Source organism: Littorina saxatilis, linkage group LG6 (assembly GCF_037325665.1).
Source record: "Littorina saxatilis isolate snail1 linkage group LG6, US_GU_Lsax_2.0, whole genome shotgun sequence".
Classification (NCBI taxonomy): Eukaryota; Metazoa; Mollusca; class Gastropoda; order Littorinimorpha; family Littorinidae; genus Littorina; species Littorina saxatilis.
In genome coordinates this window covers 39,490,478-39,510,479 of record NC_090250.1, presented here as the reverse complement: position 1 = coordinate 39,510,479, position 20,002 = coordinate 39,490,478, and the positions used below count along the sequence as shown (strand labels likewise).

General features: G+C 43.0%; 1 protein-coding gene and 1 long non-coding RNA gene across 2 annotated transcripts; one reads left to right on the top strand and one right to left on the bottom strand.

Moving 5' to 3' along the window:
- The first annotated feature begins 322 nt into the window (after positions 1-322).
- Positions 323-5,720, top strand: LOC138968014 (FMRFamide receptor-like). Its single transcript, XM_070340575.1, has 2 exons — positions 323-1,316; positions 5,596-5,720. Exons 1-2 carry the CDS (start codon positions 323-325, stop codon positions 5,718-5,720), a joined length of 1,119 nt encoding a protein of 372 aa, XP_070196676.1.
- A 6,727-nt stretch (positions 5,721-12,447) lies between these two features.
- Positions 12,448-14,838, bottom strand: LOC138968183 (uncharacterized). Its single transcript, XR_011456101.1, has 3 exons — positions 14,294-14,838; positions 13,683-13,796; positions 12,448-13,284 (listed from the first exon to the last, which is right to left on the bottom strand). It is a non-coding gene; the product is annotated as an uncharacterized lncRNA (long non-coding RNA).
- Positions 14,839-20,002: the final 5,164 nt, after the last annotated feature.

Here is a 20,002-nt window from a genome sequence, read left to right as displayed (position 1 = left end):
TCTCCCAGAATCCCCAGCAACATCTTACGTCAGGGTTCTTGCATTTTGACAATAGAACACGGTTTTCAATGACGTCATAACATTACAATATCCAGAACCATTTGAGTTCTAAGTGATGTTCTTTGCTGCTATCGCTGGTTGAGAAAACGAGGACGCCTTTCATCGGGACTAGTTTTACACGGACAAACAATTAGCTTGCAGTGCTCCTAATTGACAGTTAAAAAAAAAACAAGCAGTCAAAGACAAATATCAGATCTTTTATTCCAAAAGACGGGGTTTGAGAAGTTAGCCCGCAATACATGAACGTTCACACAGCAACGAGATGGCTTCACCAAGGCTTAACTTGTATGTGTTCTTTCTTCTCTTCGCTCAGTTTGGACACGTGGGTAACACCCCGTTGGACTCTACCAGTGAAAACTTAGTACCCAGCACTGCAACCTTTGACTCGTATCAAGTGAACACAACTGTTTTGTCTCGCCAGCACCAGGAAACAACCAGATTAGATTTTGCGTTGAGAGCCTACGTCATTCCATCCATAGCGGCACTGGGACTGTGCGGTAACGTGCTGACATTGGTGGTGTGGAGTGCTGAGCTTTTGTTCAACCCCGCCACTTTCTTCATGAAGGCGCTGGCTGTTTCCGACACCATTTTTATTGTTTCTGCTCTCTGCCACTGGCACCCTTTTCTGAAAACCCTGGGGAACCGCAATCTTACGGGCACTGTTGTTGTCTACAGTCGCGCAGTGTCGGCCTACACCACTATGGTCATTGTATTCACCCGATGGCTAGCTGTTCACACGCCGATGAGGGTGAGATCTCTTCTGACCAAACGAAACGTGGTTCTCAGCTATGTTCTTGCGCTTCTCTGGTGCTCGTTGATTTTGATTCCATTTTTCCTTCAGCTTTGGAAAGTCACTTCCTGGAACACTGATTTGTACACCACCTTCAACATCTCCGACGGTGTGTGTGTGGGTCTGCCCATCGTGGTGATGGTGTTTCTCAACATCAGCCTGGTCAACAAGATGTGTGGACACCGCGCCACGTCCGGTCTGGGTCAGCCGTCCCCAGCCAGTGTGACAGCACGATCCTCACGCTTCCACGGCCTGCTGGCGGCTGTCGTCTGCCTCAGTGTCACCACCATCCTCGCCTACCCGCTCGGCTTCATTGTCCGTGTTCTGAACACCCATAGCAGTTCCATGATTATCGATGTTCTGAACGTTGTCATGGGCGTGTTGGAAGTGGTGAACGCGTCTATCAACGTGGTCTACTATCTCCTCTTCGCCTCTCAATTCCGACAGCTGCTTCGGAAACGATTTGGTTGCAGTTCTTGCTGCAATCCAAGCGATTCAGATCCAGCCCTACAGCATAGTATATTCACAACTCTCCGTACCCCCCCCCCCCACCCCCCACGAACTTGGGACCGGCGGACTGATATAAACCTTTGCTGACTTTGGTGCTGAGATTTTTTCTGTTGATTGTCCAGTGGTTCGAAAACTGCGTGGAACGTCATGGAGTTCGACATTCGACAATATACTAAAAGTTCTCAGTGCACAACGGAATGATCCAGAACGACTTGCTCTACGTCTTAGTAAAGAACACGTGACATGCAGAAGTCACGTGGACACAAAGAGAAAGAGAATGGAATAGACCTTTTTCGTATAACCTTTGCCCCCAGCGTTTTGACCAATCAGATTTTAGGGCACGGCAGCCTCTCTCTGATAACCGGAAATAAGGGGCAGCCTGAAATACCTCTTTCACTGTCGGTGCTCGAAGTACTATTACCAGAGGATTACTTTGAGAAATTCTGCAAGAAAACGGATTATCTTGTTCAAAATCATGAACTAAAAGTCAAGGACATGCACGAAGGTATGGTTTGAAACGGCTATTGGTGGTATATGGACGAAAGACTTGGCGAACTTCCCCTGCATAAGCGTCAAGTAAAAAAAATAATTTCATTTTCAGGTATGCTTCAAGACAAGACAAGTTTCCCCGGACGACTCTTCAAGGCCTCAATTTTCACCCAAGAAGTCCGGATGCAAGGAAGCGCGACTAAGAGATCTTCAACAACCGGTACCAACCGTTTGAAGGCTGCATATAGTTATGATATACTGAACTAGGGTTTTCAAGGTGTGATATTTTTTTCCAATACCAGTTAATTAAGTTGGTAGCAACAGTTAACTGTTTTGTCAAGTGAAAAATGTATGTAGTTTCGATATGGACAGGTAAAATCAGTACTTTGTTTACAGCGAGGGAGGGTACGTAGTGCTGTCACCTCTGTGTGTGAGTTCAGGTTTAATTTTTTAAATGCCTGCAGTTAAGACAGAAGATTGTGGAAGCTGATAAGAACTTGTGTCAGAGGATAGTAAGAAGTGTTTCGGCTTCGTACGGACTATACCATCATCCAGGAATTGTGTGTATTATTCGGAGAACGTATCAGAGCCGAGGACATGTGTTGTGAACAGCGATTCTCAGTGATGAAAGTGTAGTGTGTGTAATGCTAGACTGTGTTCTTCTTCAACTTCGGAATGGCAAGGAGGTATTTTGTGAGATGTTTTATGATTTGATATCCATGTACTGATGATTTCATTCAATGGCGAAATGTTTGAAATGTTCATTCGTTTTGTGCCATGTTTGTTGTTCAAGAGCGTGTTGTCACCATCCCTTATGAATGTGCCGATATGGACGTGTGTGAATGTTGGTGCAGACATGAGCGTTTGAGCGAGTGAATTTAGAAGCCCTGTGCATGAAAGTCATTACTGGACAACCAAATCAGCAAACATAGAAATTCCTTGTCATACACATCGATCTGATCAAGGTAATAATGTTAGCACTTTTTTTTCAATTTATTTCACAGTTATTTGTTATTTTTTTAAGGAAATTATAATGCAATTCGCCGATTTTAAAAAAACATCATTCCAATTGTCTCCCTTGAACAAATTTGTTTGTACAAAATTGGTTACTTACTTTTTTTTTCAAGGCTATATCAAGGAAAATTCTTTTTGAACTGATTGTGGGACCGTGCACAAGCTGACAGACTTGAACTCAAAAGTTGCAGAAGATTCTTGGCTGCGACTTTTGAGTTCAAGCCGATCAGTTTGTGCACAGTCCCAAGATTTGTCTATATTTATTTATCACTTAAAATAAAATACAGTTTTTCTTTTAATTAAACTGTAGATATGTCAAAGACTGTTTTGAATAAAAAAAACGCTCGCGCTGGACCCGAGTACTCTTAAGACTGGCTCGCTCCCCCAGTATAAACAATAGTAAACAAGAATTTATTAAAAAAAAAAAAAATTAAAAATTTAAAAAATAGACCGCCCATGCCGGGAATCGAATCGGATCCCTTTGGCCATAGTCGGAAACGCTTTCCTCCAAGCCAACAAATCTGACATTCGCCAGTGAACTCAAATGCCTATACTCCTCGCGCAGTGGTACACGCACGCAAGTAAACAAGAATTAAAAAAACAAAAAAATAGACCGCCCATGCCGGGAATCGAACCCGGGTCACTTGGATTTATAAAAAAATATATATATATATATATATATATATATTTATTTATTTTACACAATTAAAAAAAATTATTAGAGTAAAATAAAACATTAAAACGTTCATAATAAACAATAGTAAACAAGAATTAAAAAATAAAAATATATATAGACCGCCCATGCCGGGAATCGATCCCGGATCACTTTGGCCATAGGCGGACCTGATAGCCTTGACCCACAAGTCAGCAGCGAATGTGATAAACGGGTTATCTCCCCTGAAAAGCGAAGCAAGCTTCGAAGATGGCGACGATGGAAAAGAGAACTGTGAGCGAACTGCGAAAGGTGTGTGTGGGTGTGTGTGTGTGTGTCAGTGTGTGTGTATATGCGCGTGCTGTGTGTGATGTGTGTCAGTGTGTATGCGCGTGCTGTGTGTGTGTGTGGCTGTGCTTGCGTGAGCTTGTGTGTGTGTGTGTGAGAGAGAGTCAGAGAGAGCGATAGTGAGCGAGTTTTCGCGAGGAACAGGGTTGAGCTACGGTAAGGTCACTGCGCATGTCTGGTTTTTTTCTTCGCGGAAACGCTGTTGGGTTGTGTCCAGTCGCGTCCCTTGCAACAAGATGGCGACAAGCGCGTTACGGATTTACTGTTGTGGAGAGTTGATGGACGACGATGATGAACAAGCAGTACTGTTTTATTGTTGATGTGAATGTAATGCCAAAACATCGAACTATCGATTCGAACGTCAATGAAGAAGTGAGCGTGAAAATCTAAAAGTTCAGGGCGCTAAAGTACATTTGAGCCGAAATCGCACCCAAACTCCTGTTGACCTCATTTCTTCCCAAAATAAACATCACTGCTAAAATAAAATGCATTAAAACCAAGACAGTATCCAACCCAGTATCCTTAATTTTTGAAAGGCTAAGTGATTTACAACAAATGTCTTCTCACAATCCGTAACTTTGTCAAAAAATATTTGCAGAAGTTTCTCACCTCGCCTTGGCAGCCATCTTGGAACTGGAGAGACCCTACGCAGGAAGCAAGGTTGAAAGTTGGTTAACCGGTGACGTCACTCCAGTCGTACCGGACCGAGTTTTTGCGACCTCCGGTTCGACTCGAGTCACCTTAGTTGACGCTAAAACTCGCTCAGTGAGAGTAGGGTATGGTTGTTGGTGAAAGTTGAGTTGGACGCTGGGGTTGGGCGGGTGTGTGTGTCAGAGAGGGTTGTGTGTGTGTGTGTGGGGGGGGGTGGACTGCGTGTGTGTGTTTATTTGTGTGTGTGAGGCCTGTAGCTCTCACTTCTCACATTATGAAAGTTTTTGAAAGACTGGTGTTGACTGTTTTGAAGGTCCAAGTCGCTGCTTTTCAAGATTCTTTGCAGTTTGCATACAGGGCCAAAGTAGGGGTTGATGATGCACTATTGTTTATGTTACATTCTGTGTACACACATCTGGAGAAGAGCTCTGCGTGTGTTAGAGTTATGTTTTTTGATTTTTCTTCTGCCTTTCAGACTATTCAGCCTCATCTTCTGGCTCAGAAGTTACAAAACATGTCTTTGCATCATAGTACAGTGAAATGGATTCTGGATTATTTGGTAGATAGACCACAGTTTGTACGATGGAATGGTACTTTTACATCTGACATGATTAACACTTTCACCGGAGCACCACAAGGAACAGTTTTGTCACCTTTTTTGTTCACCCTGTATACATCTGATTTTAAAGTACAAGGAGAGTCATGTCATCTTCAGAAATTTTCTGACGACTCTGCCGTGGTTGGTTGTATTCTTGATGGTGATGAGAGCTTGTATAGAGAACGTATTGATGATTTTGTGTCTTGGTGTGATTCCAACTTTTTAGTATTAAACGCAAGCAAGACGAAGGAAATGATTTTTGATTTTCGCAAAAAGAAAGACACTGTCCATCCTGTAGTCATCAAAGGTGATGCGATTGAGATAGTCAGCGAGTACAAGTATTTAGGTGTAGTTCTAGATAACAAGCTAAGCTGGTTTAATCATGTTGATGCTGTTTTTAAGAAGACGCAGTCAAGATTGTTTTTCCTGCGCAAGCTGAGATCATTTCATGTGTGTAACAAGATGCTGTACATGTTTTATCAGAGTATGGTGTGCAGTGTGATGGTGTTTGCATCAGTGTGTTGGGGAGGGAATGCCACTGCAAGGGACACTGGCAGGCTGAACAGGCTGATAAAGAAAGCGAGTTCTACTGTAGGCCAGAGCCTTGACACCCTTGAAGTCCTTGTTGAAAGAAGGCTTGCCAGTAAGTCCAGAGCTATTCTGCTCGACCTAGGGCATCCCCTCCACGACACACTGATGGATCTCCGCATCACACGGAACGCTCGGTTTCTCATGCCTAGGTGTCGAACGGAGCGTTTTCGGCGTTCTTTTCTTCCTGCAGCTGTGAGATATTTTAACAGCAACCGAGCCATTGTCCTGGCCACAGACTATCAGTGATGCCTTTTAAATGTACCTCTTAATGATAGATTTAATTTGGTTTGATGACTGTTTGACCTTTGATCATAACTAGTGCTGTGATAATGAGCTTTAGCACTGTTGTGATGGTGTTGACACTATACTTTGCCCAATTGAGTCTAACTACCTGATGGCTAATCTACTGTGATACCTGTGATAACTGATGATGATTACTGGGATTGGTTTTATGTGTTTGGTTGGTCTCTTCTTTTGGTAGTGCAATAGCGTTAATTATGGATTGTTGTTATCATCATTTACATAAAACTTATCTGTTAATCCAAACAATGATATACTTACTGTGATGTTCTTAACTACACTTTAACATGGAATGTATGTATGTATGTATGTATGTATGTCAGGGATCGCGTTTACGCACGATTTTTGCGTATTTGACGCATTTTAAAAGTCGCTGACGCGTTTTTTTCGCCGCGCCGCGTAAGCCATACGCAAAAATATTGTAACTTTTTCTTGTCTTCACCAAAGAAACTACAATGGGTTTTGTACAGTGTTTGTCTTCACGCAGCGCTTTTGCTCTGACTTAATAATCACCCGATCCTGAAACTGACTATAGGGCTCGAGAAGTGACGACACACATGAAATCTGCGCGTCAAAACTAAAGTCCGTTTCTTTTTGCATCGAAGTATCGCAAACGAACGTAACGAGGGTATTACCAGATAATGTCTTGTCGGATAATGAAACAGACATTAGCTGCTCTCCCATCTCGCGCTTCCAAAAGGCGGAAAGTGTGTCTAGTCGTATTAGAGCGGGAAACAATCTCATGCTCATTAGCATGCAAGGCCCGAAGGTTGGAGACAGCAGGGGTGTTATTCGACAGGCGTGCGCGGAGTTCGACAGGAAAACTCGCCGTATTTAGGTAAGGAGTGTCTTTAAGTCTTTCGTGCGTGTTTTGTTTGTGTCTGTACGTGTTTTCGTAGTACGCAAAAATATTGGTCCGTGACGCGTTTTTTTCGTTTCGTTGCGTATGACTTACGCGTTTTTTAAAAAGCTAGCGCGATCCCTGTATGTATGTATGTAGGTATGTAGGTATGTATGTAGGTATGTATGCATGTGTGTTGGTGTGTCATGTGTGCAAGTAAAAAGGGTATTGTAGTTGTACATATATTACTTTAGATATTTTTTTTGTTATCAGGGGTTTTATGAATTTTCTTCTCTTATTCTTTTATAATTATTAATTAATGACCTATATGTGCTGATGACCAATTTAATTTCCTTTGTTGGATCAATAAAATGTTATGAGTTATGAGTTATGAGTGTGGGGGGGGGGGGGTTGACTGCGTGTGTGGGTTTATTTGTGTGTGTGAGGGTTGTGTGTGTGTGTGTGTGTGGGACTGCGTGTTGTGTTTATTTGTGTGTGGTGTGTGTGTGCCTTTCGCCTTGTATTGAGGAAATTAAACTGTGTTTGCGTATTATGTGTGTGTTTGCAAGCGTGCGTGTATGTTAGGCATATCTCAGTAGGTGTGTGTATGTGCGCGTACATGCAATGTGTGTGCGTGCGCGCGTGTGTTTGTGTATGTATGTATGTATGTGTGTGTGTGTGTGTGTGTGATAAACAAACTATCAAGAACAAAACAAAACTGAACAAACGAAATGTTTTTCCCCCAACTCTAATTATTACTTGTTTCGGAGACGACTGTGATTTTGACTTTTTGAGTAAGCCTACACGAACACACAAGCTCAATACAGCCGGCAACAAGTTCGCCGGTCGGGGCAGTGAAATACTATTTCAAATAGATCTATTTCACTAAGAATGTCAATGGATATAGGGCAACATACTTATTTTTTAAATCAGTGATTGATTAGATCGTCATATTTTTGTGACACTGAGACCAAACCATCAAAAAATTAGCAATAGGCCTTGAATCAAAGTCGTGCGAGATCTTTCACGCCAACACAGCGTTCAGGATACCTATCATCCGTTTTACATTGTCCCCAAGCACAGCGCTTGTTAGGCAGCATTTAATAATAATAATAATAATAAAGATAGCTTATATAGCGCCGCTTCACAAATTTAACTATGCTCTTAGCGCTGTACATCGAGATATAACAATTTCAATAATATAAATACAAAGATGATATTATAATAATACACATTTACAAATATCACTCACGTGCATACATCCTCGTGCACACCACGCGCATACACACTCCCACTCATTAACAAGTGCTTCCATCCCCCTGCCACTGAGATGTTCATATACCCCCCTGGACAAGCTCACACCATGTCCGTCTCCTCTCTGGACTGTACATACACTCAGCAAGAAAAAGAAAGACTAAATGCAAATTTCATACAGAACCCTATAGCTCAATCAAAGCTGAAGCAACTATACAAAAAAAGACACATTCAAACAACAAATCTAACTTCACCTCTAACAGTCTATAAAGATGGCAAGGACAATTTACAAGGATTCGCGAAAAAGGTGCGTTTTAAGGGAACTGCGGAAAGAGTCCTTAGAAGCAGAATGGCGAACGGAGGAAGGGAGAGAATTCCAGACAATGGCAGCCGCAGAAGCAAACGAGCGATTTCCAAAAGAAGGCAAGCTTCGCTCGAGAGTTTCCAGTTTGCGACTGTCAGCGCGTGAGCGGAGGTTGTAGTCAGAGGGATTGTCATATGTGACGAGCAGTTCCTTGAGGTATTTAGGGCCATCTTCAAATTTGGCAGAGAAACAGATACAAGCAAGCTTGTATCTGATACGAGCGGACACGGGAAGCCAATGAAGGGAACGAAGAAGTGGTGTGACATGATCAAACTTCTTAGAACGATATATCAATTTGGCGGCAGAGTTTTGTACCTTTTGGAGTGACTCGACAAGTTTTTGATCACAGCCATAGAACAGGCTGTTGCAATAGTCTATTCTGGATAGAACTAGAGAACAGGCTAGAGTTTGAGCGGCTTGGGGGGTAAGATAGTGGCGGATAGAACTGATTTTCCTTACGTTACTGTACGCAATTGTGCGGATGTTTTGGACGTGCTGGGAAAGGTTGAGGAAGTGGTCGAAGGTAACGCCAAGATTAGTCACAGAAGAGACAAAGTTGACGTCGCTATCACCGACATGAATGCTAGAAGGCAAAGAATTTTCAGGGAAAGATCTGTACTGGGACCTGACAAGCATGGATTCAGTTTTCGAGTCGTTTAGCTGTAGTTTGTTAGCCGTCATCCACGCCTTTACAGCAACAACACAGTCTTCCATTTCACTCACAGTGGTATCAATTTGATCAATCTCACTGTCTTTGTACAACTGGTTGTCGTCTGCAAAGGCGTGGTGATCGATAGGATACTGTTTGACGAGGTTAAAGAGGGGGTTCATGTACAAAACAAAAAGAACTGGACCCAACACGGATCCCTGAGGAACACCGAACTGAAGGACTGTGGATTCTGATCGATGCCGTTTATCACGACTGTTTGAATCCTGTCCGAGAGATAGGACTCAAACCAGGACAGTGCAGAACCTGTGATGCCAAAAGTTGCCTCAAGGCGGGCTGTCATAATTGAGTGGTCAATGGTGTCGAACGCAGCGGACAAATCGAGAAGCGTGAGAACAGACACTTTACCGTTATTGAGAGCCATCAGAAGGTCGTTCACAATTTTCAACAAAGCAGTTTCAGTGTGTGTTTGCTTCCTAAAACAAGGGAAGTAACTCCCAGAGCCTCGATATGTGGATATGGTTAATTCGCACCAGCTAGCTGGCTGTTCCATTAGCTGCACGGCAGTTGTACTCCCACCGCCAAACCTCCCCCCGTTAAGAGTCGTTTTTGTGGAATATTTCGCATTTAGGTCCCAGGTAACATTATGAAGTTTTAATACGATCAATCGGACCTATTATCAAGTTAGTGTATCAACTTTTGAACGAACTGCGCCCAGTAGTTTCCCAGCAATAAGCTGTTAAGTCGAGACAAACAGACAGATAGACAGACAGACACACAATTAAAGTCTGCAGGACCCTAGTACTGCGTACTCGGGGATAATTTTGGGGGGTAATTTTCTTTAAGAAATAACTCAAGTGAATGCACAAATTGTGTATTAAAGTGTCGGTACAAGGGAGACAATTTGAAGCCATTTTAAAAAACAAAGCAGTATATTGCATAATAATAATATCCTTCAATTATAACAAGAAATAAGGAATAAACGTCTCTTGACATGTTGTCTACCTAATTATCTTGATCGCATTTATTTAAAGTGGGAATCGTTATGTTCGTAAGCTCACATACAATCATTTATGAAACAAACTCAGACCAGACCAGAGATTTGATTGATAATGGGCCCTTTATTCTATACAGTACCAGAGTAAATTATATAAACCATTACATGACAAAATAAGCTTCTTGCTCTTTGGAGTGATGTGGCCTTTGGCAGCTCATCAACCCAGTAATGTAGACCTGCCTTTTTTACGAAGTAGGTACATGCATACCGAAAGATCACCATATGTGTAAAACCATACTGCAGTGTCATTTTTCAGTAGAGAATCAACAGAAAAAGAGCGTATGTTCTCCTTCACCTTCATGTTGTCTTTCTTCAAGCCAGAAACATCTTCAGTCAGACGATTAATCACAGAGGCCTGTTATGTAATTGTCATCTGCAGCTCTGCCAACTTGAGGTAGTCTGTGTTCCAATAACAATACCCTCACATGTAGACTAGTCGTGTCCCTCTTTGCAAAGGCAAGATCTGGCCCTGGTCCTATAAAGCTCTCACTAGATGCGGAGGGCAAAGGAATGGCTGCTTCTGTAAAATACAAAATCAAATACACATACATTAGCAATAGAATTAGCATCAATGATCTTGTTATCAGATTACACATGCATCACACTCACAGCATTTAAGCATGAAAATACATGAGGGAAATAACTCCTGAAATTGAAAAAAACTTAGGGGTGCGGGAGATGGTCCCCGGAAATTATTTTGGAGTGTTCCATGCAAAATCAAAATTGTAGAAATCTAGTGCTATTTTTGTTGTTGCATCAATTCAATGGTTCATTTCTGGGAATAAAAAAAAATGATTCAGCATGAGCTTTATCGATGTCTTGAAAACTGCATCACTATCTGTATCAAGTAACCTCCTTAATCTTCTCGATTCAAGAGTCGGTTGATTGAATGCACGCGGCTTGTCGACATATGTCTAGATCTTGTTTGTTTGTTTTCTAAAATCTTGCATTTGTTTCGTGACCCTTCCTATGCATCCGTTTTGGGCTGCCGATTCATTTTAAATTTCTTATACACTGATGTAGGAAAACAATTTGAAGTCAGCAGATCATAAATTGATAAAAACAAACAAAGCTTACTTGGCTCTGAGTCTCTTATGCATGAGTGCCGTGTAAAGTACACGCCGACTTCAGCGAAGTCATGACTTGAAAGTCGCCACCTACCGCAGGCGCTCAGTCGGTATGCACGGGTGACGACCAGACTGCCGACTTTCAAGTTGCCGCGTAAAGCAAGGTCACCAGTCAATCTATTTTTATAACGAGGAATTCCTTCCTTTGCGCATGCGCTAGGGTCATTCGATAACATCCTCCCGCTTCCTCGCACGGGAGTTCGACTATTCAGAGACGGAGAGTAGTGCAGGGCCGGACTACCGGGGGGGTTATGGGGGTTGCGCAACCCCCCCCCCCCCCCCCTACCCTAAACATGTACCTTACTTATTTAATTTTTTTTTTATTATTGCTTATTTTATGCCGTTTCATGCAAGGAACGACCATTTTCCTATCTCAGAATATGATCTACCCATCAGCTTCAGGGGACTTCGCCCCCTGACCCCCACAACGAGGGGGGGGGGGGGGGGGATTCTAGGGTTTCCGGACCCCCCCCCCCCCCCCAGCCAAAAAATAAAAATATTGAATGAGGTGTGCATTTCTTTATTTTACATTGAGTTTCAGTTGTTGGGGTATTAATCAGTGACAAAATCTGCTGCCTGAAACTGGTAATGATCATCCTCAGAATGCACCAGCCCAATAAACATGCCAGAACTGGGCCACTGCTGGCGTTTTGATGGCAATGCCAGTTGCCAGAACTACTGCCATCAAAGGCCCACCTATGGCCCAATGCTGGCATATTACCCGTATGCACATTGGCAAATTGATGGGCCATCACTGGCAAGCCAGCACTTTGCCAGCAAAAACCCATCATTTATTTGCTGGCTTTTTGATGGCTTGCCATCATTTTTCCAGCAATTTGCCAGCAATTTGCCAGCAAAAACCCATCATTTATTTGATGGCTTTTTGATGGCTTGCCATCATTTTGCCATCATTTTGCCAGAATTTTGCCAGCAAAAACCCATCATTTATTTGATGGCTTTTTGATGGCTTGCCATCATTTTGCCAGAATTTTGCCAGAATTTTGCCAGCAAAAACCCATCATTTATTTGATGGCTTATTGATGGCTTGCCATCAAAAACCCAGCATTTTGCCAGCATTTCGCCAGCATTTTGCCAGCATTTTGCAGGTTTTTAGTTCCATATAAAAAAACTTTTTTCCATATATTTTCCGTTAATGGCCCTTTACCTGCTGAAATTACCGGGCCAGTTGTGGCCCGGCAAAATGCCATATTTCTGTCTTTACCATTGCCAGCAAAATGCCAATAAGTTGCAGGAAATATACCAATACCACTGATTCGGATAGAATGACGGCTCTATTCATGTACTCGATCTGCACAGTCTTGTTAGCCCATAGATGGTTGTTAGAAGTCTATAAATATGCTTTGTTTTGTCATTTTTTACTGTGAATGTAATAACAATAACAAAACACAGCACATCAATGGACTTTTCAACCCATGCTGGCGGCAAGACGTGCGCAAATAAAGCAAAGGGCAATGCTGTCAAGCTGTACATTAGCAATATGCATATGCGTAATTATCAAATTCATCAGTAAAATGCAATTGAAATGCTAATCACATTTGTCGTGTAACTTATCTGGCAAGTAAAGGCAGTGGTTTTGACAGAATATCGTCATCAACGCAGTTATAGCGGGCACAACAACAATACAGTAATATATATTAAAAACAAAACAAATGTAAAGCTTCCAAACAGCAACGACTCATTACCGAAACATTACAGAAACGTACGCTTTGTTTTCAGTTGCTCACTGTTTTATTTTATTTGTACAGCGTTCTAAATTTCACACTCGAGACATGATGACCAAAGGCAGGAATGTTTCTTGTTCACTTCCCAGTAAACCTCCGTAGGATTGTCTTGATTCTGTCATTTCTCTGTTCGCATCCGCAACGTTGAGATAACGCTTCTTTTCTTTGTCCTGACGTCGTAAGCCTACGGTAAGCCATTGAAACTCTCAAGTCCTCCTGCCGTTCACCTCTTGAAACATGAAAGCAAACGAGTTTTGTTGGTTTTAATTCATTATTCCATATCACACACACACACACACACACACACACACACACACACACACACACACACACACACACACACACACACACACAACCAAACAACCAAACAAACGCAAGCATACACGCAGGCATGCAAGCAAACAGCACACGCACGCACGCACGCGCGCGCGCTCACACACACACACGCGCACACACACACGCGCACACACACACACACACACACACACACACACACACACACACACATACACACACAGAGGCATTCTCACAGAGAGGACGACTTCTTGTAATCTATCATATTTTCTGAACTGACTAAAATGCCAAGCAGAAGTAAGGGGTCAACAGGAATATGTATTTTGATCTAACCTGCGAAGCTTACGTTGTCTCGGACAGCTCTCTTGCGTTTCTCTCAGGAACTGAGACCCAGGCGAGCTGCATCTTATCCAGTTGGGCAGTCAGACACTTGCACAAATCTTTGTCCTGGAGTGAATAGACACATACTCAATGTCAACATTCACAAGATGCAATTTGTTTGGTTACAAGTAAGCTTATGGTAATGCCTATGGTGCTTTTCTTTTGACAGAGACAAAACAAACTCAATCACACAAAGAAAGGAAAAAGGCACACACACACACACACACACACACACACACACACACACACACACACACACACAACCGCGCGCGCGGGCGCACACACACACACACACACACACAACCGCGCGCGCGGGCGCACACACACACACACACACACACACACACACACACACACACACACACACACACGCGCGTGCGCGCGCAGATTCTTTCTTACAGAGAGGACGACTTCTTAAAGTCTATTATATTTTGCGAACTGACTCAAACGTCCAGCAGAAGAAAGTTGAAAAAAAGACCGACAACGGAGGAAAAGAACAAGAAGATACTAGATCTAACGCCGTTGCGACGACCTGCTCACCCACAACTGTTTGTGAAACTCACCACGCTTGCTTCTAGCCGGAGGAGATCGGACGCGTACTGAAATCGAAGAAGGTGCTTTGGAAATTCCTTGAAGTTGAATGCAAAACAAATAACCGGACATCTGCAGAACCACCGCGGGCCGGATTTAGTTGACAATGCGTCATCATCACGAGTGACGTCAAGATATTTCGACATTTGTTTGTACATTACGTCACTCCAAGAGAGAAAGTCATACCGCTGTGCTGTCGCAGATCTTCTTGCCAGCAATTATCCAGCATTGGCCCACTGCTGGCGTGCCAGCAAAAACCCACCTATAATTGCCAGCAAATCGCCACCTATGGCCCAATGCTGGCAAACAAGCACTGGGCCACCAATGGCGTGCCAACAGTGGGCCAATTAAGGCATTTTACTGGCCGACAATATTACTGGAATGCCAGAGATGGGCCAGTGATGGCAAGCCATAACTGGGCCTTTGTTGGCAAACCATAATTGGCCCAGTGTTGGTTTTTTATGGCCAGCTTTACCAAACTTGCCAGCAAAAAGCCAGCAGTGGCCCAGTTCTGGTATGTTTATTGGGACAAGGTCGATGCGGTAAGCCATGCCTAATCAGTGTCCCGCGTGCATGCCAGAGAGCGAAGCGAGTAGTGGGCGGAGAGGCACCGTTGCACATGCGCGCCCCATCACATGACCGACCGAGTTCGACCGACACGACCCGAGAGGTACCGAATACCGTCACATCTCCCCCCTTCAAATAAAAAAGATTTAATGATCTTGATGAAACGAAACGTTATCGTTATCATTTAAAATTAAAGTTCAATAGGGGTTTCAGTAACGAATCTTTCGACCGGAACCGAAACAGTCATTGTTTATTTGCTGTTGATCTGCGGAGTCGATGGTTCACTCTTCGAAGCGGGACGGTGGTCTCACAGTTCGTCCGCTGCGGGTTTTGATGACCGGAGTCGACGGTTGCTGCCCTGGGTTAGGCGCCGCTGGAGGACGTCGCGGGGACCCAGGCGTCGGTGGAGGTTCCGGAGAACGAAGACCTGGCTGGTCTGCATTGCGCTGGCTTGGCGTTTCAAGAACAGGACTCTGTTGGGTTGGGACAGGGTAAAGGACAGGGATGTTGGTCATGGTAGGCCTGTCTAACACTTGTCGGGAAGACAATCTGAGGTGTCGTCTGTTCCGACGATACTGTCCCCTTTCTGACCGTATCTCGTAGGACCGTGGTGCACATTGACGCAGGACTGTTGCTGGTTTTCCCCAGGACTTTTCGTGGTCTAGTTTCTGGAGAACAGTGTCACCTGGTATTAGTGGCGGCAGGGTCTCTGTCCCATGACGTCTGTCGTGGTCACTCTTGTTTCTGAGCTTTGCTTGCTCGTCCCGCGCCTTGATCGCATCCCTTCTGACCGTCTTTGGGATGAGATTGCTTGCGAGAGTAGGGAGCGTCGTTCGCATCTTTCTTCCGAGTGCTAGCTCCGCTGGGCTCGTTCCTGTTGGCGTCGTAGGTGTAGCCCGGTGACTGAGTAGGGCTAAGAACGGGTCTTCTTGAGCGAGAATCTTCTTGGCCTCTTGTACTGCTCGCTCGGCTTCTCCATTCGACTGAGGAAAGTATGGACTGCTAGTCGAGTGAGTAAACTTCCATGTTGCTGCGAAGTTCTGGAACTCTGTTGACGTGAACTGAGAACCGTTGTCCGTGACGATGACATCTGGTATTCCGTGGTGTGCGAAGATGTTCTTTATCCGTCCAATGACGACTTCAGATGTCTCTCTCGGAAGATGAGCGATTTCAAGATATCTTGAATAATAGTCAATCAGAACAAGATAACTCTGTCCCTTGAAGTCACACAAGTCTGCAGCAACCATCTGGAATGGTCTGTCTGGGAGTTCTGTTGTCATAAGTGGCTCACTTCTTTGGGATGGCTGCTTCTCTTCGCAGTGTTGACATGCTGACACTCTTTGCTTGATGTTTTCATTGATGCCTGGCCACCAAATTGTCGACTTTGCTCTTTCTCGACATTTGGTTATCCCGAGATGGCCTTCGTGAATCCGGTTCAGCATTTCTTCTCTCAAGACGTGCGGAATGACGATCCGGACGCCTCTGACGAGAAGACCTCGATGTATGCTGAACTCCCCTCTGAATGCGTAGTAGTCTTTCAGAGCTGGCTCTACGTCAGTGACGTACCTGGGCCAACCGTTGGCCGTGTAGTGTAGAGCTGCTTTGATGACAGGATCTTGCTGACTCAGTGCTGGCAGGTTTCACGGTATTGAGACATTCTATTGACTGCACAATGTGCTCTGATTTCTAACTTGCTGAACCAATTTTCTCAGTGTTTTTTTTTATATGCAATGCACAAATGTGTCATTTTGAATACAATTCTGAAAAAAAAAATCGTTTGAGTTGTTTTGTTGGCATTTTATGCACATGTGTTTGGTAGCGATCGTGTGAATCCTGACAGACGCCATTTCCTTCTGCATGACAGAAGCCAACCATTGATGTGAAAATTGAAACGAAAAGGCACTCAATTCACACTGAATGGTCATATTTGATAGCAGAGCTGCAATATCTAACCATACAAACAAAAACAAAAGCACAAATATGAATTTTGCATTACATATTTTGCACACAAAAAATCGAATCGAGAACTGGAAGCTGTCTGTCCGAAAAACTAAGTCTTCACAGATAAACCAAGTAAGCTTATTTTACCACAAGAAATGATAACATGATTTTATTTTGACATTGAAAACACACCTTTATAGTCTGTACTTCATAGGAAAGCATTTACAATGACCGAAATTTCGCGAAATTCCGCGCCGTGTCCATTTCTTGGATTGTCCGACCGTCGTCTGTCAGGGGTTTCCAACGATCGCTACTTTCACTTTCGTTGTCATTTCCGGGCAATCCTATGCCGTATGTGACATATTACACACTTTTCACAGTTGAGGCCGAAGGCGGGATTTGTGATTATTTTTTCAGGTGAGATTTTATTGTTTTTGTTGCCTTTTTGTCGAGTAATATGCCGTCTGTCAGCCAACGATCGCTACCACACGATCGCTACCTCTTCATGCTCGATCAGATTTTTATCTTTTTCAATGATTATAGAAGTTTGATTAACATTTCCTTTGCAGTTCTGGATCGGTAGGGTAAAGGTATCTAATTTCGACATAAGATCTTGGGGGTACCTAAATCCGACCGATTTTCCAAGTCACATCAATGACGAGGTGCGCACGTCATCACAACAGAAGGAATGCCATTCATACACGGGCCATTCATGAACCGGTTGATGACGCGACTTTACGGACCAATCGTTTTGTCGCGAGAGTTATTTGCGTCATCGGCACCGCGGCGCGAAAATTTGCCTTGCAAGTGTCTTCTAAAGTGTTAACGTTGAGGGGGAATCGAGACGAGGGTGTGGTGTATGTGTGTGTGTGCGTGTGTGTGTAGAGCGATTCAGACCAAACTACTAGACCGATCTTTATGAAATTTTACATGAGTGTTTCTGGGAATGATATCCCCGGATGTTTTTTTCTTTTTTTTTGAGACATACCTTTGATGACGTCATATCCGGCTTTTTGTAAACGTTGAGGCGGCACTGTCACACCCTCATTTTTCAATCAAATTGATTGAAATTTTGGCCAAGCAATCATCGACGAAGGCCGGACTTCGGTATTGCATTTCAGCTTGGTGGCTTAAAAATTAATTAATGATTTTGGTCATTAAAAATCTGAAAATTGTAAAAAAAAAAAAAAATTTATAAAACGATCCAAATTTACGTTCATCTTATTCTTCATCATTTTCTGATTCCAAAAACATACAAATATGTTGTATTTGGATTAAAAACAAGCTCTAAAAATTAAAAATATAAACATTATGATCAAAATTAAAGGCACAGTAAGCCTCCCGTAAACCATCACAGATACGGTCAGGCTTTTACACACAGTACAAACACCCTTTCATTTAAACACTCACCGATTGAGAACATCTTAGGTGCCCTCCGTAAAGAGCGAACAATTTTCAAAGAATTTATTTTTGCGTGGTTTATCTTACCCCTGAGCCATTGTGAACTCGTGTCATCCAGTTTCCCTTTTTCACAATGTAGTCGTCAGTTAGTCATTTGAATGTGACTCGATGTGAGCTTATCTACAATAGCACGTTTTTATGCACGAAACAAACGGCTGTGGTTCACAAGAACTCTAGCGATGGCTTTTGACTGTTGAGAGGAACGGCGATATGCACTGTAAACCGTCGTCTGCGACGACCCTTGCGTGACCCTGCTTCCGGGCTTTTCTGATCTTGTCTTGATGAAAAACAAATTCTTTTATGATTAAAGAATGTTGTAACAAGCTGTCAATTTATTATTTAGATTTTAAAAGTTAGGTCTAGCGCAAAAACGCACCACGGTCCAAAAACATTCTGATAATCATCGATCCACGGCTATCGACAGTTTACATCGTTAGAAGGGAAGTAACTCATTTATGACCTGAGTTCAGAATGGGTCCAAAAAGTGTTCGAGACAATCTGCAAAATTAATTCTTTAAAAATTGCTCGCTCTTTACGTAGTTAGGGTACCCACAGATGTTCCCGTTTGGTGAGCGTTCAAATGGAAGGGTGTTTGTACTGTGTGTAAAAGCCTGACAGTATCTGTGATGGTTTACGGGAGGCTTACTGTCCGGGCGTGATTTCCGGTATCATATTCATAACAGCCGTTGCCAGCACCAAAACGAGGCGCAATTGTTGTTTAGAAGAAGTCCACGAAAATAAATTCTTTGAAAATTTCTCACGCTCGACAGAAAGCTGCCAGGATGTTCCCGTTCGGTGAGCGTTCAAATGGAAGTATGCTTGTATTGCATGTAGACGCTCGGGGAGCTCTGTGATGGTTTACGGGAGGCTTACTGTGCCTTTAAATTTTCGAAATCAATCTAAAAACACTTTCATCTTATTCCTTGTCGGTTCCTGATTCCAAAAACATATAGATATGATATGTTTGGATTAAAAACACGCTCAGAAAGTTAAAACGAAGAGAGGTACAGAAAAGCGTGCTATCCTTCTCAGCGCAACTACTACCCCGCTCTTCTTGTCAATTCCACTGCCTTTGCCACGAGCGGTGGACTGACGATGCTACACGAGTATACGGTCTTGCTGAAAAATTGCATTGCGTTCAGTTTCATTCTGTGAGTTCGACAGCTTGACTAAATTTTGTATTTTCGCCTTACGCGACTTGTTCTTCTTTGTTTCTGTTTTTCGACGGCATAATTGGATGACCAAGCAGGCACGGCTACCTACTAAAGTCGTGTTGAGGCAGGCTTTGTTTAGGGATCCTTCTATCTCCCCCCTCCCTATGTGAGGAGAGTAGTTAGGGTACCCACAGTCTTTGGTGGTAAGCCTTCAGTTTGTGTGCGTCACTTATGTGCGTGTTTTTTGTTGTGTGTTTTTTCCACTTAAAATAAAAGTAGATTTGTTTAACATTCTGTATTCATATATGTATGCAATTGATTATTATTATTTTATATCAAAATGAGTGAGTGTCTTTTTATGAACAAAAAAGTGTTCCTTGTTAATGAAACAGGTATCTTGGCTCTTCTTGCCGTTTTCTAAATTAGGGGGTATCGATAGTATAAGTTTATTTCTGCCATTAAAAAAATGATAAAGAAGTACTTATCTGTTTTTATCTTGTACACACATAAATACACTTTCAAAACATGTGACTTTTGTTAGTGTATGGAGACCTTGAA

Coding starts and splice junctions, on each gene's coding strand:
- LOC138968014 (XM_070340575.1), top strand. CDS start 323: ATGGCTTCACCAAGGCTTAACTTGTATGTGTTCTTTCTTCTCTTCGCT. Junction 1,317..5,595: donor GCTGCTTCGGAAACGATTTG/GTTGCAGTTCTT, acceptor ATGTTTTATCAG/AGTATGGTGTGCAGTGTGAT.